Source organism: Mesocricetus auratus, unplaced genomic scaffold (assembly GCF_017639785.1).
Source record: "Mesocricetus auratus isolate SY011 unplaced genomic scaffold, BCM_Maur_2.0 Super-Scaffold_100013, whole genome shotgun sequence".
Taxonomy (NCBI): Eukaryota; Metazoa; Chordata; class Mammalia; order Rodentia; family Cricetidae; genus Mesocricetus; species Mesocricetus auratus.
Genome location: NW_024429196.1, coordinates 13714160 through 13738470, shown reverse-complemented (window position 1 = coordinate 13738470; position 24311 = coordinate 13714160). Strand labels below are relative to the sequence as shown.

The window sequence follows — 24311 nt, the reverse complement described above, 5'->3', positions numbered from 1 at the left end:
GGGTGCCCTGCCTTTTACGCCCAGCTAAAAGGCCACGTTCTCCCCACATGGCTACAATGGTCCAGATGTCATTTCTCCTTGAAGTGCGGGTCTGGCAGATTCCAAGAGCAGAGGAAAAGGCCTAAGTGACTATGAGTGTGAAATGGTTTTGTGTGGACCGTATTGGCTTGTTCAGGTGCTGGTGCGGGACAGAGGCGTGCTGGTGCAGGACAGATGGTTTTGTGTGGACCGTATTGGCTTGTTCAGGTGCTGGTGCGGGACAGAGGCGGATGGGACCGGTGGAGCAGTGGGTGAGGGTGATCAGACAAAGGAAGATGAGACCAAGGTGGGCTCTTTCTGCCAGGTGGCCCGCATAAGCCTTTCTTCTTGCCAACTGTGGGTGCCGTTTCCATCCCTTTTCTCCACAGCACATTCTAGCTTATTAGGCAACTGGAGACATTACCTAAAATTCCACAGGAATGTGAAAGAAACAGAAAACCGTGTACAGCTGATGCAAAGTTGCCCATAACAAGTGTCAGGAAAGGGTGAGAGGTGAAAGTGAGTGAGAGCTGAAAAGGCAGTGAGATGACGAGAAGGTTGATGTCCCCTGTCAGCTGACAGTGGCCTCGAGACCCTACTTCTACCTGGCCTGCCAATTTACTTCAAGAAAGCAGGAAGCTCTGTAGTCTGCTAGGCTTGGCTCTTCCTGCTGTCTTGAGCTGCTCTGCTGATTCCTGGTGGACAAAGCAGCTCATCTGCTGAAGGTCTATGATGAGCGCAGCAGAGTGTCCTCCTCCTGCCTGTCTGACTGTCTGACTGTTTATCCATGTGGCTGAATGTAGACATGTGTGTTTAATGCCCAGGTAAAGAAATAGCCTTGCCAGAGATTCAGACTTGTTCATGAAGCTAGCTGTCCCGGGTTATTTCTATAGATTGTTTTAATGTTGAAAACAGTCTTGAAAAGTCGCAGGGCCCTATCACACACACAATGGTTTTATGGTTTTTGATAATATAAAAATACATGTAACACACCACACACACACACACACACACACACACACACACACACACACAAAAGGTGAAGTCGAGTGTCTTCGCGGCACGTGTGCTTCCCAGGCTGAGATATGACCTTTCTGCTCTTAGCTGAGTTTTTTTGTGGTGGTGCTGTGGCTCTGACCCAGAGCCTTTCTTGCATATCCTAGGCAAGAGTTTCACCTCTAAGCTGCATCCATCCCCAGCCCAGTGCTCTGTCCTATGTAATAGACTCTGTGACTCCTGCGTTATTAGGAAAGAGATGCAAAAAAAAAAAAAAAAAAAGGAAACGGTGATGCAAATTAAAGATATTATTACTTAATAAAGATTAGTCTTACTAAGTAAATAAAATTATATAATCCCTCAATATCTTTTTAACCAAAACCTCTGTCTTCTCCCTCTGTAAGCTTACTACTGAAACTAGGGAAAGCTAATAGTAACTAATTGGGCTGTTTCCTCCCCTTCCTTCATTGCTGTCTGATGGAGATGCTGTAATGAGCAAAATAATGAAAAGTGGGGTGTACACAAAAAGAATTCTTCTTAGTACACACAGCGAGCTTTGGAAGACTAGAACAGGAAACTAGCCAGGGATACAATATTTCCCTTCCTTGCCAGAGGGACTCTGCACTTAGAGATCTTCTATATGCAGAAGTCTCCAGACAAAAAGTGGGTGACAGTGTTAGGGTGCCCGTGCCCTTACTTTCAGGGAGCTGGTTTATGCCTAAACTATAGACACCTGTTGCTTTAAAAAAATTACTAAACAAAAACCAAACAAGTAAATAAAATTACAAGGATGGGAGGTGGTGGCACGAACTTTTAATCTCAGCACTTGGAAGGCAGAGATAGGCAGATCTCTATAAGTTCAAGGCCAGCCTGGTCTACATAGTGAGTTCCAGAAACAGTCAGGGTTATACAGAGAAACCTTGTCTCGGGAAAAAAAACAAAAACAAAAAATTGCTGTTATTAGAGGTGGGATGGGGGTACACGTATGCCTGTAGAGGTCATGGGACAACTTTCAGGACTCAGTTTTCTTATTCTACGGGGTGGGTGCGGGGACACACACTCACTCCATCAGGCTTAGTGGCAAATTCCTTTACCCACTGAGCCTATTTTTCTAGAAAGGCTGTGAGAGACAGTACATGCTTTTGGTCCTAGTACTTGGGAGACTGAAGCAGGAGGATCTCTGTGAGTTCAAGGCCAGCCTGGTCAACATAGTAAGCACTAGATCAGTCAGGGCTATATAGTGAGACTCTGTCTCAAAACAAAACAAAATCAAAGAAACAAAAGACTGCTAAGAGCTGTGTTCTTGAATCCTTGCAGTTTCTCAACTTTTGTTACTTTCATCCCCATCTTAAAAAAACATAAGCAGCAGAACAAAGACAAAAGGGAGCAGGAGGATCTTTGTACATGCTTTGAACCCTGACTGTTAGCCTTGTAAGTCCTAGTTGATCTGTTCTAAGGATAAGCTAACCTGACTCTGAAAGGCCAGCTTGGAAGCCATCTCCTAGTGAAAACCATCAAAACATACCCACGGCTCTTCCCTTGCCATGCGTGCTGTAGATGACGTCATTCCAGGGAAAGTGTGGCTGAACCTTTGCTTTATAGCTCCCTATTACCTCTCATGATATTCCCCTTTCCTGGCTTATGATGATAATGGAGAAATGGAACTTTCCAGTCATTCAGTGGTGCCGGAAATCTTCTGAGGGTTATACAGCTATCTTTCTTCTTAGTGCTGAACACATGTATTCAAACCATCTTCAGAATACAAAAAAAAAAAAAGTAAATCCTGTTAGTAGGTTGAAACTATAATGAAAAGTATACAAATAGAATTACTGGGGTTAATTTTGCTGTAATTACAGACACAGGGGCAGTTACCTGCAACAACTGGTCTGGCCATGCTTTCTCATTTGTAATAAACTCAATGACAAAAAGAAATTAAAAAAAAACTTTGCGCCGGGCGTTGGTGGCGCACGCCTTTAATCCAGCACTTGGGAGGCAGAGGCAGGCGGATCTCTGTGAGTTCCAGGCCAGCCTGGTCTACAAGAGCTAATTCCAGGACAGCCTCCAAAGCCACAGAGAAACCCTGTCTCGAAAAACCAAAAACAAAAAACAAAAAAAAAAAAAAAACTTTGCTACAGCATCTAAGTACATTTTTTTTCAAATTTCTTCTGATTGTATATTATTTTTTCTCATTCTTGCAAAAAAAAAGAACAACAAAAAATTCTGTTAAGTTACATTGATTCATTAGCAACTGCCACAAACTCTCTTGGTGTTTTACAAATGAGACTCCTGTGAAATCATTAATTGTGAATTTCACTTTTGTTCTTCATCTTCCAGAACAAGGGAAAAGCAATCTTCATGTAACATCTCTGGAAGATGCAGCATGCCGCCGGCCCAAGGAACGCCTGTCTAATGGACACACCAGGGCTCAACTCTCCAAGCCTGCCCGAAATATCCCCAGGAGACACACACTAGGTGGGCCCCGAAGTTCCAAAGAGATCCTGGGGATGCAAACATCTGAGATGGATAGAAAGAGAGAGGCATTTCTGGAGCATCTAAAGCAGAAGTACCCCCACCATGCCACCGCAATCATGGGCCACCAGGAGAGGCTGAGGGACCAGGTAGGAATACATTGTCAGTTGTCCTGGTTTTGCTCACTCAATTAAAAAATATTTTTTTAAATTTGTATATTTATTCACCTGTGTATACACATAAGTGTCTGTGTGAGTGTCTGTGTGGATGCAAACCGATGCCTGGGCACAGAGGCTGGAAGGCAGTGTCAGGTATCCTCCGCTATCTTTCTGCGTCTATTTTGAGGACCAGTCTCTCCCTGAACCTGGAGCATGCATTTTCTCAGTTAGTCTGGCAGTCAGCAAGCCCAAACTATCTTGCAGCCTGCGCCTCTCTCGGAGCTGAGGTTACAGGCATGCACAAGGCACTGAGTCATTCCTGTAGCCCCCACAATCTGCTTTGTAACTGTTGCAGTGTTGAGGTTAGAGCCCAGGACTGTGCCTTTGCTAGGAAAACATCCCCACATAGCTGGCTCATCCATTGTTTCTTTCTTTAAAAATTTGTTCATTACTATTACTATTATTATTATTACTACTAATTATTATTATTATTTTTGTTTGTTTGAGATGGGTTTCACTGTGTAGTCCAGGCCGGCCTTGAACTATCTACGTAGATCAGACTAGCCTCAAACTTGCAGAGATCTGCCTGCCTTTGCCTTATAAGAGCTGGGATTAAAGGCATGAGCCACCACGCACAGCCTATTATTGCTGTTCTTGTTCAGGCACTGGTGTGTACACCTCAGTTTATGTGTACTGCCTGCATGCAGGTGCTTGCAGAGGCCAGAGAGGACACTTGTGAGCTGCCGTGTGGGTGCTAGGAACCAGACCTGGGTTGTGTACAAGAGCAGTCCAGCGTTCTCAGCCCCTCAGCCATCTTTCCAGCCCTTCCAGCTTGTCTTTCTAATGAGCAAGATGACCTTGGGGTTCAAAGTGAAAGGATGGGCTAGTGTTCCTGTCATGTAGTTGTTCCTGATTCCCAGCTTGGCTACACAATTTAGGTTCAATGTGAGAGCTAAGAGCACTGTCCTCCTAAGCAGCGTAGCAAGCAGACAGGGGTCTGACCCAAGAGGCAGGCTCACACACTGTGCAGGTCTCCAAAAATGAGCTTTCATTTTGACCACAAATGCATCTAATGCATGGGGCATGAAGGATCTTGTTTTCGGAGTGAGACATAATGCAACTGCAATTCAGCCTGAGAGCACTTAAGTGCTTGGCCCAGTGAAGGAATGAATGAGTGAATGAATGAATGAATGAACGCAAAAATCTGTAACCACATGTCAAGGTAAAATAGAGCATCTAAGAATAGACTTGTGACAAGCCTCTTTTCTTCAAGCTGACAGCAGGCTTTTCGCTGCTGTTCTTTTTACTTCTTTTGTAGAAATCACAGATGTTTTCTCTGCTTCCATTGCTTTCTGCTGTCTTCAACTACCTGTTTTCTCTGGTTATCTTGACAGCCACACAGATATCACCCAGCTGTGGCACCCGGTATTATTGTTCCTGGGCTGTGTGCAATTACTTTTTAGCGGAGTGAGCAGGTTTAGGGTCACAGGAGATGTGTGACTTCCTCTGTGGCCCTCACTGGCTTCTTATCAGATTGACCTTTGAGTCTGGAGACTATAGTAAGGGAGGAAGCAGGGAGAGCTCAGTCTGTATTCTGAGTGGGTGGGAGCAGGTAGGGGGAGGGCTCTACTGACTTCCAGGTACTGAGACAAGCTCAGTGTTTTCAGTCTCCTGCCTTGCCAGTCCTGTCTGTCTAAGTTACTCGGCTTTTGATTATTTGTAGAAATGGGTACCGGCATCATCTGGTGCAATTGCAATCCACAGTTGGTCCTTGGTTCTGGGTCTCCCTTAAGTGGAACGTTCTCTAAAGATTCTATCAGGATGCCTAAAGCTGTGAAATGTGCTTTCTTTTTCACATTTGCTTTTTTTCCTTTGCATTGCAAAAAGGCAGACTGTGGACTGCAATGAGGAAATGGGAAACCTCACTGATACAGAGGTCGGCTGATGACCCACCCTGTGGAATTAAGGAGGGCTACCTTCCTTTGAAGGAGTCTTGGCAGCATCGATGTACATTTGAACAATGGGATGTGTGCTTTCTTCTCTTTATGTCACTGTTTTGGGAAATACTCCATTTGATATAATTCTATTCATATGGAAGTAACAGAGTTACTCTCTGTTATGATTACACGGTGAGGAAAGGCTGTGATTTGAACCAAAAGAATTGTGAACTGGGAATCCTTGTTTATTCCACTATCCTTATGGCCTGTAAGTTTGTTTTTTGTTATCGTTTGTTTGTTTCTTAGACAGGGTTTCACTATGCCTCCCTGGCTAGCTTGGAACCCCTTATATAACAAGGCTGGTCTTGAACTCACAGGGATCATTTGCCTCCTGAGCCACCATGCCAGACCTAGCTTGTAAGTTTAGAGTAGATGCTTGTCATACACAAGAAACGGTACACTTGAAGAGGATGAAGATGAGGATGGAAAAGATAAAAATCTGTGTTAAATGGGAAAGGAGATAGGTTAGAGTGACCTTAGATACTGACCTTCTATCCTCAATAACACCTCTGTTGGAGTTGCAAGGTCACCTAGCAACTGCTCCCTCCAGATGTGAACAGATGCCAAGTTCTGTCTCCACCTCTTTTGTATTCTATGCTGATGGTCTGAAACTGGGAAGGTACTGAAGGCTACATCTGTGTGTACTAGGTCTGCTGCTGAGGTTTTGTGAGTCCATCCCAACCAGCGCAGTAGACACCAGAGAAGCCTTAGGGAGACTCGGGTCATCCTACAGATACTACCTCATCCTCTGACTTTTGCATTCCTTGTCTCCCACCGCAATGTGTACTCTTCCTGCCACCCTTTGTTCATAGACCTCCTGACTGGACTTTCCTGTGGAGGAAGTCAGATAACACCATCTGATGCACATCTCCAGACTGAGACTCTAAATATCAGCTATTCCTTTGTGGGCTGTGTTCCTGGCTGCCTCCCCAGCATGGTGGAGAGAGACAATACCAAGACAAAATGATGTATCTGTCATTGCTCATGATAGCCTGAAAGCAGGAAAATCTAGGAATCTAGAATGTTCCCTGCTTCAAATAACTAAGTAGATAAATAGTTGTTTGAAAAGGTCTAAGAACGTGGAGGGAGGCAGAAATGAGTGCAGCTACTCTTTTTTTCTCTTTTAATGGTTTATTTATTTATTATGTATACAGTGTTCTGCCTGCATGCCAGAAGGGGACACTAGATCTCATTATTGATGGTTGTGAGCCACCATGTGCTTGCTGGGAATTGAACTCAGGACCTCTGGGAGGGCAGCCGGTGCTCTTAACCTCTGAGCCATCTCTCCAGCCCCCAAGTGCAGCCACTCTTACACAAATATGCATTAGGCTGCAAAGTGGTCACCTGTGTATTGAGGGACATTAAGGTACTCTCTCAGCTTTTCAATAATTGAGAGCCAGGGATATTCACAGTTTTAAAAACTCAAATGCATTGCCAGGGAGGCAGATCATCTGGTAAAAGTGCTTGGCAACCTAAATTCTCTACCAGGAACCCATTTAGAGGTAGACAGAAATGACTAACTCCAGAAGGCTGACCTCTGACCTCTGTACTTTTGTGCAAGTGCACATACATGTGCGCACATAAGATAATATACATTTTAAAGAATTAAACCTAAATTTAAAATTCTCTACTAGGAATATTGCAGTACTTAAACTAAGATTTTGATATGTGGGTATACGAGCATATGTATGGAGCTGGGTACCAGGACAACTTTGAGGAGCCCATTCTCACCTCCACTTGTTAAGGCATGCTTCTGGGCAGTTCTCCAGATCTGTCCTGGAGGACTGTGACTATGCTTGCTACCACACCAGACTTTTTATGTGGCTTGTGAGGGGTCACTTGCCCTTTGACCCTCTGAGTCATCTCCAGGCTCTCTTGGGCTTTTTTAATTGTTCAGGGCCATCAGGTAGGAGGTCCCATTGCCTGGCTGTGGAGGGCGGAGTATGATTGGAATGTAGCCTTCACTATAGGCTAATTGTGGGATTTGGCACTAATGACTTATCTTTCTCATCATTAATGAAATCAGTATCATAGCACTGAGCAAGGACTGATGGGAATATCTTCCCTCCTATGGCAAATCTTTGTTTGAAATCTTTGTTCCTTGCAAGCACAAATGATTGAATTTTGGAGGAGGTTTATTTATTTTCCCTTTGTCAGTAAACAATTTTCGTGTGTTTCTGAAGCTTGGTTTTAAACTCTGACTGCCCCCCCCCCGCTTCCACTTTCTAAAAGCCGAGGTTATAGTCACTTGTTGCCACCTGGCTGAAACTCAGACTCTTTTTGCATTCAAAGAATCAGTTCAGTGGGTGCTCTTGCAGAGGAACTCAGTTTGATTCCCAGAACCTGCCTGGCTCACAACCCTCTGGCCTCTGGGCACCAGGCATGCACATAGTGTACATTCCTATGTGTAGGTAAACAACTTAAACACATTTAACAAAAAAGAGCTCAGATTTCATGAACTAAGTTTTCTCATGTGCATGTTTAGCACTATGGTAAAGGCACTGCAAGAAACAATAAATAAGATATACCACTGTCTTCAGGTCAGTGGAGAAATAGGCATTCATGTGCAAAGATTGATTCTGCATAACTATAGTCCCAGCACTGGATAGGCTGGAGCAGGGGGATCTTGACTTTGAGTCCTGACTGGGCTATGAAGTCAAAACCAAAAGCAAGCAAAACTGAACAACAAATAAATGGGTACGAGCTGACCCATGGGAGCTGGAATTCATGGCATTGCTTCAGCTGCAGCTCTATCTATTCCTTTAACTGGCTTCACTTTCCCAGAAGGTCTGTGCTGATTTTGTCAATAATCTTGCAAATTCGGAGACAGGACAAGAAATGTTCTGCCTTTGAGTCAGAAGAACAAGAGGTTTTTGTTTGTTGAAAAGATTTTATTTTGAATTTTGGGTATGTGTGTATCTGTGTGTGGATGTGTCCATGAGTTCAGATGCCGTGGAGGCTACAGGCATCTGATCCCCTGGAGTTGGGGTCATCGTCAGCTGTGAACTACCTGCTGCTATGGGTGCCGGGAAGCGAACTTCAGTCCTCTGCAAGAGCAATGTGTGCTTTCTACCATCTGGCCGTCTCTCTCCTCAGAAGAGGGGCTTTTCAGAAGCAAGCTCTCTTTAAAGTTAGTAAATTAAAGGCATTTTGGTTCTGGCTCTCTCAAAATTCACAGCAAACCATGATGAGTGTTAATAATAGAGAGGGGAGCCTGGCGTTGGTGGCGCACGCCTTTAATCCCAGCACTTGGGAGGCAGAGGCAGGCGGATCTCTGTGAGTTCAAGGCCAGCCTGGTCTACAGAGCTAGTTCCAGGACAGTCTCCAAAACAATACAGAGAAACCCTGTCTTGAAAAACCAAAAAAAAAAAAAAAAAAAAAAAAAAAAAAAAGAGAGGGGAAAACCCCCCTCTCCATGTAAAACAGGGAAAGAGTTGGGGTGAACAGAATGGCTCTGTGGAAATACAGTATGGATGGAGAAGTGTTAAAGAAGGGATGGGTGCTGTTAAGCCTTGTGGTGGTGGTATACACTTTTGATCCCAGCACTTGGGAGGCAGAAACAGGTGGATCTCTTGAGTTTGAGGCCAGCCTGATCTACAGATCAAGTTCCAGAACAGCCAGGGCTAAACAGAGAAACTCTGTCTCAGAAAAAAGAAAAAAACCAAACCAAACTAAAACAAAACAAAACAAAAAACCTAACCACGACCAGACCTCATCTTGACAAACAGGAAGCATTCCATATGAAAGGTGGGGTTAGTCAGAGCGAACACTTCCGAGGACTTAAGGAACTTGACAAACTGATGAATGAGGTGACATGATTTCAGAACAAAATGAGTACCATTTTTTTGTGTGCAGAGAACATTTCATGTCATATACCAGACTAGAGAGTACAGACTCTGCCCCCTAATTTTTCTCTCCTACATACTAGTTTTTGGTAGCCATCTTATAAGAAGAAAGGTGCTGATAGGAGATGTATACCTAAAAACTCATGTATTTATCAGTTTAGATCAATCATGCTGTATAACAAGTAGACCCTGTGGCTCATTTGGGGTAGGTTCTGATTGAGCACAAAAGTCTTTGTTTTTTTTTCAACGTACAAAGTATGCCAGTGATTGATTGGGCAAGTCAAGTCTCCAGAAAAGCCATTCTTACACGATGACTTAGTAATTCTGGCTCCTTCTGTCTTGTGGAGATGCTGTCTCAGTACAAGCTCTGCAGTGTTAGTAGGCGTTAGATTCACTAGTGATCCTGTGGGGATCCACCTTTAACATTTTGGAGAGGGAAAGGAATCATGGTATTTAGCTGAGTCATGATGAGCATTGGGAAAATGCTACTGCAGTCAGAGCTATACCAATAAATGGAAGGACTGTAGTGTTATAACCAGATCACACATTGTAGTCAGAGGGTCTATGTTATTGAATGGTCAGTTTGTCTTTCCTAAAATACTAGTGGCTGTGTGGGCAGAGAATACGATGGTATTTAAAGAATCAGTGTAAAAGCACGTCCTAGAGAAACTATATAATCTTGAAAAGTCTAAAGGCAGTGAACATGGCTTTAGTGACCAGAGTCATCTGAATTCAGACAGGATGAAAAATAATAGTAAGCCAGGCGGTGGTGGCACACACCTTTAATCCCAGCTCTCAGGAGATAGAGGCAGGCGGATCTCTGTGAGTTCCAGACCAACATTAGTCTACAAGAGCTAGTTCCAGGACAGCTTCCAAAGCCACAGAGAAACCCTGTCTCGAAAAAACCAAAAAGAAAAAAAAAAAAAAAAGAAAGATAAGAGTAAAAGCATGAGTGGAAAGAACAGTCAATTACTTAAGAGAAATGATGCTACTTAATGAATAAATGAAGGAATTAGTTTTAAAGTTTTCCAGAGGGCTTACATTTTAAATTATGACATCAAGATTGTTCATGTATCAGTTGCCTAGCATGTATGAGGCACGACCTTCAGTCCCCAGGAGCAAATACACACACTCACTACAAAGATTAGTTTTTGGTGACTGAAAGGACTTGGGGACTGGTGAGATGTTGTAGTTGGTAGAGTACTTCCTGTGCAAACATGAGGATCTGGATTTAGAGTTCTCAGTACCTGTGTAAAAGGCTGATTGCAGTGGCACACAGGCCTGTAATCCCAGGAGACAGAAGGATCTTTATGACTTGGTGGCTAGCCAGCCTAGTCTAAGCAGCAAACTCCTCCAGGTTTGTGAGAGACCCTGTCTCAAGAAATAAAGTGAAAATGGCCAGGTGGTGGTGGCACACGCCTTTAATCCTAGCACTCGGGAGGCAGAGGCAGGCAGATCTCTGTGAGTTCAAGACCAGCCTGGTCCACAAAGGGAGTTTCATGACATAGATACACTGTCTTGAAAATCAAAACAAAAAATTAAAAATTAATCAAGTAAATAAAAAATAAATAAAGTGAAGGGTGGTTGAGGAAGGTACCTGACATCAGCCTCTGGTCTCACATGAGGGGGCCACTGGGGGGGTAGGAGAGGAGAAAGAAGAAGAGGAGAAGAAATAGAAGTGAAAGGCTAACAACTCAGGGGTTGCAATTTTGCTTAGAAAGTTCTCTGGTATTCATTGACCCTGAAATAGAAAGTGAAAAGGATTACTAAACAGGGATGACTTTCAACGTGATACTTAATTGGTTGTCACCATCTTCAACATTAGGTTTTAATTGGTGTTGTGGAGAACAAGAGAGAACATCTTGAGAACTTCGATTGTTAAAGGTCCATGGAATTCCGAGGAGTTCAGTGGAGTAGGTGGGAAGTAAGGGGAAACTAGAATCAAAGTATAGCTTTGCAAAGGCAGAAAATAGTCCTCAGCAGAGCCTAGAGAGAACTGACACCAAAGGAGATGGAGAATCTTGAGACTGAGGGCTCTAGAAATGACCAGTATGATTGAGTCTGGAGCAGAGGTGTGCACTCATTCCCGAATGACAGGTTGCCTTCCTGTTTGCTTGAGTCTGGAGCAGAGGTGTGCACTCATTCCCGAATGACAGGTTGCCTTCCTGTTTGCTGCTAGTCAAGGGTGCTTCTTGGCCTATTTGCTCATCTGTCCACCTGTTCTTGGAGTCATTCCATCAGATGGTTAATTATTATGGGCAGACACACTGAACACAGATTTGGCATAATACACAAAGGGCAAATCCCAGTATCTGCCTGCCAAATTAATTTTTTTTTAGTGAGAAGAGTGTGAACTTTGGGGTCTGATGTGAGTTTATAGATGCTGAGACACTCTTAGCTGCATGACTGTGGGTGAGTCAGTCATTTCCTTGAGGCTTTTTCTTAATCATGGACCAAGACAAACAGTGCTGTGGTGGTGAGGGCAGGGTGAAGTCATTCATCCCCATTGCAATAGATGCTGAACACATGTCTGAACCCTTCTTGGTAAGAGAAAGGTCACAATAGTTAAGGGAATTCTAAGTTGCAACCTTCCAGTCCAGCACCCAGTCTGTTGACAGAGGAAAGAAAGTTTCAAACTGGGGAAAAACTCCTAGTTATCAAAAATAAAATGTCTGGTCTGATCTTCGAATATGCTAATAAGCAGAGTGAATGAATCTTGGGTGATGTTTTAGTCAGTGCTCTGTTGCTTTGAAGAGACATCATAACCACAGCAACTCTTATAAAGGAAGACATTTAAATGGGGCTGGCCTACAGCTTCAGAGGCTTAGTCTATTATCATCACGGTGGGGGGAATGGCGGCGCATAGGCAGACATGGTGCTGGAGAAGAGCTGAGAGTTCTACATCTGAGGTCACAGGCAGTAGGAAGAGAGAAAAACCACAGGGCCTGGCTGGGGCTTTGACATCCACAAAGCCTGCCTCCAGTGCCACACTTTCTCCAACAAGGCCACACCTCCTAATCCTTTCAAATGTGCCACTCTCTGGTAACCAAGCATTCAAATCTATGAGCCTGTTAGGGCCATTCTTACTCAAACTACCATAAGCAGGAAATTTCAGGTAGGTAGATGTGGAAGGAGCAGTCAGTGTTAGGTTGTTTCTCAGTGACAGAGTGAGTACTTGTCCAGTCTGAAGAGGTTTAATAACTGGCAATGTGCAAAAAAAATGAGAAAGAAGAGAAGACAAAAGATATACTCATCATTTGCAAAGTGTAGTTGGCCTACACATTTAACAATTAGGGTCTTGTATTTTATGAGAACTTCATTTGGAAATGGTGCCACACACCTCAAGAGCTTGAAGACCAGTGAATGGAGGAGATGTTACGGGTGAGAACTTCACCCTGGAGATCAGAATTTGAATGCAATCTCAGAAGGATGAGGGAGTCCTGTTTTCTTGATTAACAGCTCTCTCCCCAAAGTCTCACCTGTGCCAAGGATTCTGATTGGATGGTGATGTTCTGGAGTAAGGAGGACCAGAGAGATGATGCTGAAACAAGAATGGAGGGGGCTTCCTTGTGACCAGCCTAAGACAGGTGGAAGTAGACTTTGGAGAAGAACATCCATGGATATAAAGAGAGGGAAGTTGGCTTGTACTAACTAAGCCTTGAATGCCTTGAAAGCATGGATCCAAAGACTTGGGCCATGGTCTGGTATTAGACTAAAGGCAAAGTTTAAGAGTCAGCTTTCAGTGCTGTATGAGAGGGAAGATGAAACTGGCTTGGTGGCAGCCTTAGTGATAGACCAGCAGTGATAAGGTCCAGGGTGGCAGCTGTGGTCTGGAACGTAACCACAAGTACATACTGACACACCAGACATTAGGAAGGAAAATGAGAACATGACAGACCGGAGGAGGCAGAGGTGCAGAAAGGGCTGTCACAGGTTCTGCCAAAATAGATCCAAGACCTGATTTCAGAAGGTGGGAATGGTGGTGCACACGTGTAGTCCCAGCACTTGGGATGCAGAGGCAGACAGATCTCTGTGAGTTCAAGGCCAGCTTGGTCTTCCTAGTGAATTCCTGGACAGCGAGGGCTACACAGAGAACCTGTCTCAATGACCCACCCATCCACCCCTCCAATAAAAGACCTGGTTTCAGGCTTCATTCTATTATTCAGCCTGTACAAAGTCCTTCAGCAAGTCACCGAGTAGTCCGTGTTGCTTGGAAACATTTAGTCTGGGAAATGGCTGCGTTTGTGATGATGAGCCTGCTGTGCAAGCATGAAGTGCTGAGTTTGGATGCCCTGCACCCGCGCAGACAGCAGAGTGTGGTCTGTAATGAAAGCGAGGTGGAGAGCAGTTGCAGAGATAGGAGACTCCACTCAGATATTCAGTTAGTGAGCTCCAGCTCAGTGAGTGGCCCTGTCTCAAAACAGAGGGAGAAACCCAACATCAACCTCTGACCTTCACATGTGTATACACACACACACACACACACACACACACACACACACACACACACACACGCATGCACGCAGGCATGCATGCACAGATGCACGCACGCGCACACAGCCCCCACACAAACATACAGAAACTATACATACCATCGCATGAAAAAATAAAAGGAAATAAAAAGGGAATTTAAAGGTATCATTAGTAGCATTGATGAGAGGACAGAACCGACGTGGTGTCAACACTTGGGGGTCTGCTGATGGGGATGGATGGGGCGGGAAAGCATCAGGTCTGGAGCTGCATTTGGACGGCATTTGGAAGCATCTTTTTGCAGCCTCTCAGGCCAGCTCTCCCACAGCCTTGCTGCAACCTCACTTTGCATTCTCATCTCAGCATCTTTGGCTTTGCAGGTCTGCTCTTTCTCCGGCCGTGCAGTTAGTTCCCTTACCTGTGGTTTTCAGGGGCATCCACAAGCCTGTCTTTGTGTGAGGGTAAATCTGAGCCTTTCATGTTCTAGGTCTATAGGATGGACCTTTGAACTGAGGGGTTGATTTTGAGAGTGTGGGGCAAATATCAGCAGGCATTGCCCTGCTGGCTCTTGCACCAAAGAAATGTGTTTGTGCAAGTGGAATGGGCAATGACTTGGTTTCGTGGGCATTTACTGGCATTGCTCCTAAGTCAGTGATGCTGCTTAGCCAGAACCAAGATGCTGAAGGCTGAGCAGGTTTGGTAACGACAGGAATTGGGGTGTGAGAGAAACTGATGGCCCAAATGTGCTGTGCGAGTGGTGAGCTTTTCCTGTATTTTGAGTTCACCTAGTTTTCCTCCTACTCTACTTCTTTGTTCCTTCCTTCCTCTGTTTTCAGATATTTCAATGGAACCAGAACACTCTCCTGTGCAAAAGCATGCTAAATATAAAACGTGTGAGAAGCGTTACTGTGCAAAGAATGGCATGCATGTCTGCCGCCTCCCTGATCCTTTCTCCCATTACCCCAGGAAACATCTATAGTTCCTTCTAGTTAGTACCCTTACTTTCATGTCATATAAGCTAGAAGACAGCAAATATTTTCATGCTTTCTCTCAGGTGTATTTTTTCTATTATTTTTATCTAGAATCAGGTTACATTTTTCTTTTCAGGTGATCTATCTCATTGTTTTTAAGCTTCTATCTTAAATAATATCCTTTCCTAGTTTTTAAAAATTATCTTGTCTTTTGTAATTTCTTTAAATGAGTTTTATATTTAAAAAAGCTTTCATTTTGTGTACATAACTGTTTTGCCTGCATGTATGTATTTGGAACACATGTTCTCATGGATATCAGAAGAGGGTGTTGGATCCCCTGGAATTGGGATTACAGGTGGTTGTGAGCCAATTCATGGGTACTCAGAAACCCAGATCCTCTGCAAGAACAACTAATGCTCTTACCCACTGAGTCATCTCCCCAGTCCCAAGTTTAATTGTTAACAGTATTTTCATTTAATTGTTTGTTTGTTTATTGTGTGTATGTGCACATGCACCATGGTATACATGTATTGTTTATTGTTGTATGTGCACATGCACCGTGGTATGCATGTATTGTTTATTGTTGTATGTGCACATGCACCATGGTGTACATGCAGGGGTCAGAAAACAAACTGCACTGAGTCTGTTTTCTCCTTCTGTTACGTGTGTGCTGTGAATCAAACTCAGGTGGTCAGTTTGGACATCAGGTGCCTTTTTCCAATGATCCATCTCACCAGCCCAAAATGAGTTTAAATTTAATGTTTCTCTATGTAGCCCTGGTCAGCCTAGGATTTGCTTTATAAACCAGGCTGGCTTCAGACTTGCAGCAATCCTTATGTCACTTCCTGATGAGTACTAAGACTATAGACAAGGCCTACCAGGTCAATAGTCATTCTGGGTTTTAATAGGAGAGTTCATATGCTAACATTAAGAATATCTATAATTACTATTTATTTTAATTTGATCACAAATTTGCCTATTCATCTCTGATTACATATGACTTGTGCTGAGTAAAACTTGACAGGCACGTGAAGTTAGTGCTCTTGGCAAGCTTGTTTGAAATAGTGGGAGGTGGTTCCAGGTAAAATGACCTAGACACTTAGAGGCCCATGAGCACTGGATCCTATGCCTAGAAACCCAGACTGCACACATGAGCCTGTGGTTAAGAGAGCTGTCAACCAGGGTTCTGCAGAGCAAGAGAAGAAACAGCAAAGTGCCCTTTCTTCGGGAGAACTCAGCCTCTGCTCTTTAAGCTGTCCACTGACTGAATTATGAAGGCACTTCTACTTTACTCACACCCCAATGACCGATGTGAGTCACATCTGAGAAATTCCTTCACGAAAAATCTACGTGGGTGTCTCATGGAACACCTGGGCACCTCAAGCTTAGCCAAGTGGCAACACAAAATTAACTGTCCCCCTAGTACCATTAAGCAATAGTAAAATGAGAATGGGTGATTTCTAAGGGAAATCAATGGCCTCCAATAACAACCTGAGGAGCAAGGCCTCCTGGGATAAAGGATTACCAGGGTCCAGCTCCGCCGTCTCCCTCAGAAGTTCAAATGCTGTTTTTCTTTTGATGACACCGAAAGTAGGATTTCCACTTAGAGAATATGTCCTTGTTTCTTTTAGTGGCCATCAGTTTTCTTTCTTTTTTTTTTTTTTTTTGTTTTTTTTTGTTTTTGATTTTCGAGACAGGGTTTCTCTGTGGCTTTGGAGGCTGTCCTGGAACTCACTTGGTAGTCCAGGCTGGTCTCGAACTCACAGAGATCCGCCTGCCTCTGCCTCCCGAGTGCTGGGATTAAAGGCGTGCGCCACCAACGCCCGGCTCATCAGTTTTCTTTGAAGGAGGTTGCAGAGGTTTCTAGAAAGACTGGTGTTGTTTCATTAGGCCTTGTCTTCATCCTTGGAATCTGTCAGCCCTGGGGTTACGAGGGCTGAGCCCTGAGTTACTGAGTATTAACGTTGCTCTGTGCTGTCCATGCTGGCCTGTGTACAGCCCAGAACTACAGCAATGCCTTCCCTCTGCCAAGCCACCATTACTGACTCTACTTCTGTCTTAGACTCTCCCTGGCTGGACAGTCCCAGAGCCCAAGCATCTCTTCAGTCAGAATAGCTGGAGAATGCATGGAAAGTTCGTTTGCCCTTTGCAGTCCAATAAGGACTTTGAACTTAGTTACAGAAGAGCTCCACTTGGCCTGGTTTAACTTAATCAAGACTTTCATATCCCCCGCCACCACCAGGAGTGGGTTTATTAAACTAGGGGTAATGCTGCCTGTGGTTAAACACAGGCATTCTGGGGCCAGATGTTGGGCCCACCCAGATTTATATGGAGACTCCAACACTTGCCTTCTGTGGGAGACCACCCAACCTAATATCTTTGAGCCTATCTATAGGGAAGATGGGCATGATGGTCCTTCTTGCATAATACTGAGGGTGTGCAGTCTAAAGGAAGTAAGGATTGATCATTTGAACAAGGAAAGTATTTACTGAAGTCTCTTTGCTAAATGGCAGTTTCTAAGTCCTGTGTACGTAACCTCTTTTAGCAGACACTTGTACTCTTTCATTTCTTAGAGGCTTTATATCTGAGAGTACTCCTGTTACAACCTAGATTTGTTGGAACAAATTCAAGGGTGCTATTTGCTCTCCTGAGTCAATTGCAGATGCCTGTGATGTTGCTAAATTTGGAAACAAAGCAGCCTATTGCATTAGTTATTTTTCTCCTCGTTCTAATGAAGTACCTGGTATAAGAACCCACCTAAGATTTATTTTAGTTCACTATTTGAAACACAGTCCGTCATCATGGGGAAGGAAGGCATGCATGCTGGAGCGGCTATGGTGGCAGAAGCTGGAGGCTGCTTCTTGGTATTCTGGCAGACCTAGGAGGAAGGGAGGGGAAGGAGTATGGAGAGAGACTGAAGCCTAGCCTTTAGTGCCACATCCCCAGGCCCCACCAGCTTCCCCCAGCTCAGCCCTACTTCCTCAAGGTGCCAGTGCTTCTCGAAACAGCACCATCTGCTGAAAACTAACATATTCAGACACACATGCCTGTAGGAGACATTTTACATACAAACCTTTACTGTGTTTTGTTGTTGTTTGCTCGATTGTTTGTTTGTTTGGTGCCTGAACTTGGTTACTGGCTTAGTGAGATCGTGATACTATTAAAGCGGCAGAGAGCTCTGGGCATCCCTCATTTGGGGACTGTAAGAGAAATCCTTATTGGCTGGACCACCTCTAATCAAGTCTTGGCATCTGTGCCAGCCCTCTTGTGTTGTCCTCACTGCTAAGATTGCTGGCACATGAAACTAGCGCACACTAAATCAGTCAAGGTTCCCACATCCCATGATGATGTCATCCCCAGCGTTTACCTCTGCTTGTCTGCCTGTGAATGGGTTAATCCTGGCTTTTGCCTCCGACTTATTTTTGTAATTATCCCCATGTTCCTTTCACATGCTGATTTTTTTTTCTTTTTTGAATCTCTTTTCCAAGCTTGACATGAGTAAGCAAAAGCTGAGATACTGTCATTTCCTAAATAAGCCAAAGGGAAGATTTGGCCCATTATAACCACTCTGCCTGCTGAATCTACCGTCACATGCTCCGCTCTAATGGAACTTTGAGGAATAACTGTAATTGAATAGTGCCTCCACTCGGTCTGCAGATCCCACCACGTCAAACCCAGATCTGCTTCTATCTTGTTTTTGTTTGTCTCACGTTGTGTTTGTGCCCCATTGGGTAAAGCATGAGCGCTGGTTTCATCTGGATGTATTTTTCAACTCACAGAGGCAGTAATTGACTCTCTGACAATAGCCTTGTCTCCCAGGAGTATTCCAACCTGAGCTGCCATGTTGCACCTGGCTAGTTCTTTAGTTCTTGGTTCCCTTCAAAGGTAATGTCCCATCTGTTGACTGCACACGGGGGCATTGCAGAACTCAGAATTGTCAGAGGATGGGATCCAAAGCCCTTTCTGTTCCTCGACAGAAAGAGCCATTCTGAGTTTTTGAAGCCAGTGCTTTGCTCTCTGCAGAAGACAGCATGAGCTTGGCACGCTGTAAAGGTTAACACTTGCTCTGGCCATTGAGGGCAGGTGCTGCTGAGTCTTGTGCGGTTTACTGTAGGATGCCAGGGAGTTAGAGCAGGTGGATCTCGCAGCACTATGCATCCAGCACCGTGGTATTGTGTCTGGTCCTATTCAGTCTCACAGAAGTCCTTTATGCTGTGGCCCCGACAGCCAATTGATAATGGTCCGTAAACTCCTGTGGATCTGGACCAAGTCCACCCAAACCTTTCCCGTTCGTGGAGCTCAGTAATTTAAAACCTGGAGAATATATGTTTTCTGCACCACGTTTGGTAGTGGAAAAAAAATTGATGAATTCAACATTATAACCAAGAAGGTTTAGGGAAAAATTGATCAGAAATGTGTCCAAATCTTTCGGTAGCCAGTAATGATTCCATTTTTAAAAATGAGATGATAGAGAGATGGCTTAATGGTTAGTTAGGAGCATCTGTGAATCTTAGGACCCAGGATCAGTTCCTAACATCAACATGCTGGCTCACAGCTGTCTTTATCTCCAGTTTCAAGGGATCCGATGATAGCTTCTAGATTCTGTGGCCCGTGGTCACACATTTGGTACACATATAGACAGACAAGCAAACAAGGAACTCATACACAAGATTGAAAATGAACTTAAGGGGCTGGAGAGATGGCTCAGAGGTTAACAGCACTGACTGTACTTCCAGAGGTCTTGAGTTCAATTCCCAGCAACCACATGGTGGCTCACGACCACCTACAATTCAATCTGGTGTGTATGTAATAAATAACTAAATCTTTAAAAAAATGAACTTAAATCTTTTTCAAATTTGAGGTAGGGAATGTTGTATAAGTGCATAAGAGCTTGAGTGTCTTTTAGAACGTGTCCTTCCAAATCTTCAAATAGATGTTCAGTGCTAGTCCAGTTACTGCTATAAGTTGGGAGACATGCACATGCATGCCAGGAAAGAGTTAAAAGTTTCTGCGCCTCCTCCTCCCACCTCTGTAGCCACAGGCCACTGGAAATGCACGCAGCTGCACTTGCATCCACAGACACACACACTCAGGTAAGGAACCTGTTTTGCAAGTTTTCCTGGCTAAAAGTAGGTAGGGGGTTGGTGGGAGAGCAGAACTGGGAAGCCTTAGAAGTGTAGATTTTTTTTCAAAACCTGAGTTTTCAGAGTAACTTTACATGTGCCAAGGTAATTCTCCCCCCCCCCCCATCTTCCACTGATTAAGTGCATTGTTAGACAGGGAGGGGCAGATTAACGAATGCTTATAATTTTGATCATTGTTTTCTGCAAAACAGCTCAGGCTTTGAAAATGAAGCCACCGTTCTTGGCTACCTTGCCGCCAACAGCACGAATTATGCCGTGCAAAGATCCCAAGCCCCTCTGAAAAGCTTTCATTAATGAACAATTTCAGATGATTGTTTAAGTCTTTGCTTGACAGGTAACGTTGGCATGCAGGCAGGTGGGGTTAGGGTTTCCATGGAGATTTATGATGTCATGCTTGAAAGAGCATGTCAAGACAGCCAGTTTAACAAGTAGTTACTCAAAAAGTCCTATAGGCTACAAGTAGGCTTTATGCAAATGAGGAGAGTTTCACTGGGAAAAACGGCAAAAGAAAACAGCAGAGGCATGGAGGGGGGTTTACCTGACAACTCGGAGGAAGGATGACCCGACAGTCCATTAGAAACGGAAAGTTTCAGAAGATGAAGTAGAATTTCTCCTTTCCCTGCCACCTCACCTGTGGAGTGCTTGCTACAGGTAAATACACCGGGTTTTTTTTCTTTCTTTCTTTCTTTCTTTCTTTCTTTCTTTGTTTTTTTTTTTTTCCTTCCAATTATTGCCAAGAGATTATTTGGAAACACTGTGGTCTGCTCTGAGCATTGTTCTCTTGGCAGGAAAAATAGAGTCTATAAGCATGGCTTTCCCACACGGAGTATTCCAGCTTCAGGCCTGTTTTAAGGGCTTTTTGTTGTTGTTGAATGAACTGAGGTTTTTGAATAGAGCTGAAAAACAAGTGATGTATTATGTATTATGAGGATTGTGCCAGTGAATAACTGCTGTAAGAACACCAAAGATAAGGACTCACATGGTAGCTGAGAATTGAGATACTATATGCATTTGTTGACTGTTTCTAGATGCCGCGTGTGTGTGTGTGTGTGTGTGTGTGTGTGTGTGTGTGTGTGTTTACATCTGCAGCTAAGACTCGAGTAATTCTGGATTTTCATTTTGTAGAATTTACAAACAGGGCACTTTTGTTTTCAAGTGTACCTGCATGTTTTTTCATAAAAATGTTTTCTAGGACGAAGGTGAAAAAAACCATGCTGGAGTTATCAGTTTGTAGACTTTTAAGAAAATAGCTGTGAATAGAGAGGGGACAGATGAAGATTTCATAGGGAAGAGGGAAATGATAGTAGTTCGAAAGCTTGCTTCTGAACTTTGGCATTGGGGGCTGGTAGATAGCCCCTGTTCGGATGCAGCAGCCCCTCAGGTGGCCAGAATCAGGAGTCAGCCGAAAGGGGCTATCCCCTGGGTGTTAACTGTTCCGAGAGTAGTTAGGCTCTCCCTCTTCAAAAGAACACAGAGAAAGCTCATTTGTCTCTTTCCTATAAAGCATGAGATTAAAGCCCAGGCTCGAGCTACCTGGGACATGGGCACTTGGAACTTTCTGAAACAAGAACTACTTAGAAGCTAGCGGTGGGCTTTAAAATGTTTTGAATATGTAAGCACTGAATCTGGAGTCTTGCAGTCTGAGAATGCGGATTAGCACCAGAATTGGCATTCAGTGAAATTGTTGTTACCAGTTAGTGCGGGAGGGTGACAAAGGAGACTGGGAGTCCTGGTTTCCTCACTCACTAGCTATGTGACTTGGGGAAAGTAATTTCATACCCTTAAGCCTCAGTTTTCACCTCCATACAGCGAGGGTGACAGTCATGGTGTTGTGGAACAACTCTATGCTTTGATGCCTCACCTGTTGTGGGTTGTTCTTACTTAGGAGGCGTGAAGGGTGTGATTACCAAGTGATGGTTTTTCCCTCTTTTCTATCCTTCTCTTCGTGTTATTGCAACAGCCAAACAAAGACTTGTAGAGTCCGTGTCTTGGTCTTTACAGATGAATGATCTATGACTCAGGAGATGAAGGAAAAGAGTATAATACACTTATGTTAGCGAATATAGAGAAAATTAATTTGTCATCAATGTAACTCCTAAGCAGCAGCAAAACATGTTTGTCACAGGAATGTGTGTGTGTGTGTGTGTGTGTGTGTGTGTGTGTGTGTGTGTGTGTAGAGAGAGCTGATTACAATTGTTTGAATTTACTTTTTACTGATAACAAGCTCAACAGAGCTCAGGCTACTGTAAACACTCATATTTTGAAATTGAATCCACCTCACCCTTTTCTGGGTCCACAAGAAGAATCACGTGTGGATGCCACAGGGATTGCTGAGTTGGAAACCAAGTCACCCAGAAACTGGGTTCTGCATGGTACAGGAGTTCCAGGCAGCGGCTCTTTGCTTCCTTTTTATTCTAGACTTTGCCACCTCCTCCCTTGTCTCCATCCCAGATGTGGAAGCAGCTCATGGTTGTATTCTGCATTGTTTGAATGGAAGAGGCGATCTGTTTTTCATTGTGTTATTTTTAGCTGTGGCACGTTTTAGTATTTGTTCTTGTTTGTTGTTTGTTTGTTTGAAGCAGGGCATTGCACTCAGCCCCCATTATCCTTGAACTCACCATGTAGCCTTAGCTGGTCTCCATCTCCTGATCTGTCTCTTGGGTGCTGGGATTACAGGTGTGCATAGCATCTGGCTTTTGAGTAACGACAGTGTATGTAGCCAGGGGAAAGAGTCTGGTAGTTCTGGATTTCCCTAAGCACTTTGCAAAGTTCCAGGTTTTCAGAGCTTCCCAGATTTGATGCTGTGGGAGAGGCTCTTAGCAGGAGCTTGAGTGGGCTCCAGGAGCTGATTCTAGAGTCGCTTTGACATCTGAGCTGTTGAAGCTCTGAATGAGCTCACTAGTAGATTAATGCCAGTGGTCAGATGAATCCTACTTGAAGGCTGACTCCAGTTTCCATCCCCGTGTGGGGACCTGAGGAAAATCTCTCTCTGGTTATTTTATCTCCAGAGACTGTCTGCAAGTCCAAAAGTAAATTTTCATTTCATAAGAGAGTTACACCAGTTGGGAGGTTTAACCCAGGGCAGAGAGTTCACCTAGCATGAAATCTATCAGCAACAGGGGGCCAAAGCCTCAGATAGGTTTAGAAACATGAATGAATATTTGTCTTCTTAACTGGCAATGAATGAATATTTGTCTTCTTAACTGGCAAACCCTACAGTTGCTCTGCTCTCTTTTACACTTAATTGTTGTCATTGAAGCTGTATTGGATAAGTAAGCAGAGATTGCATGCTGCAGTTTAGAACATGGCAGCATTTGGTGGAAGATTCAGAGTCAGAGAGGGTAGGGTCTAGGTGCTTGAGATCAAATCCCACCTCCGTTACTTTGCCAGTCAGGAAGAAAAACTGAATTTTATCTTCTTTCACCATCTCATGGATTGAATTCAGACCCCTCCCGAGAGCAAGGCAAGCGCTGTGTATCACTGGCTGATGTCCCCAACCGGTCTTGACTTTTAAAGGCCTCTTAGTAACGTGAGTTAGTGGTCTAACATATTGTATTATTGCCTTGTAAATCTTTTATTTATTTATTTGTTTTAAAAGGAATGCATTGGAATGCCCTGAAAAGAATGTAACTAGAAGTTCTTCGTAGTTGATTGTGGAAAAGGTAGAAGAGAGAGTGTTGTGTGTGTGAGGACAAAGCTATTCTAGATGCTGATTACAGTAGAGGCCTTTTAATGTTATTTGCTGCTGAGATTCATTAGAAGCACCCAAGTTTACAGTGTGTGTGTGTGTGTGTGTGTGTGTGTGTGTGTGTGTGTGTGTGCATGTGTACACCCTTGTGTGTGCATTTGTTGACTGTTGACCTTTAGTCTAATTTGTACAAGGCAAGCCACTGTGCAGGACAACCAGTCCCAAGCACCCATGTTCTCAAGCTATTGGAGAGTAATTTTTTTTTGTTGTTTTTGTTTTTGTTTTTTTGAGACAGGGTTTCTCTGTATTGTTTTGGACCGTGTCCTGGAACTCACTCGGTAGACCAGGCTGGTCTCGAACTCACAGAGATCCACCTGCCTCTGCCTCCCAAGGGCTGGGATTAAAGGCGTGCACCACCAACGCCCGGCAATTTTTAAATTTTTATAAATTGTTTTGTTTTGAGACAGCCCAGATTGCTCTCAAACTCAGGATCTTCTTACATGTTGGGATTCGGGGTACATATCACTGCGCCCGATTTCTTAAAAATCTCTTTAT

At 43.9% G+C, this 24311-nt stretch overlaps 1 protein-coding gene across 17 annotated transcripts in view; it reads left to right on the top strand.

Moving 5' to 3' along the window:
• Kiaa1217 (KIAA1217 ortholog) overlaps window positions 1-24311 on the top strand; it is an 806709-nt gene that overhangs the window by 521874 nt on the left and 260524 nt on the right. For all 17 annotated transcript variants that reach the window (XM_040755409.1, XM_040755410.1, XM_021234466.2 and 14 more), the window contains one exon: window positions 3349-3632. In XM_040755409.1, the coding sequence (XP_040611343.1) occupies window positions 3519-3632 (114 nt within the window). In that variant the 5' untranslated portion in view covers window positions 3349-3518. The remainder of the gene's footprint in view (window positions 1-3348; window positions 3633-24311) is intronic.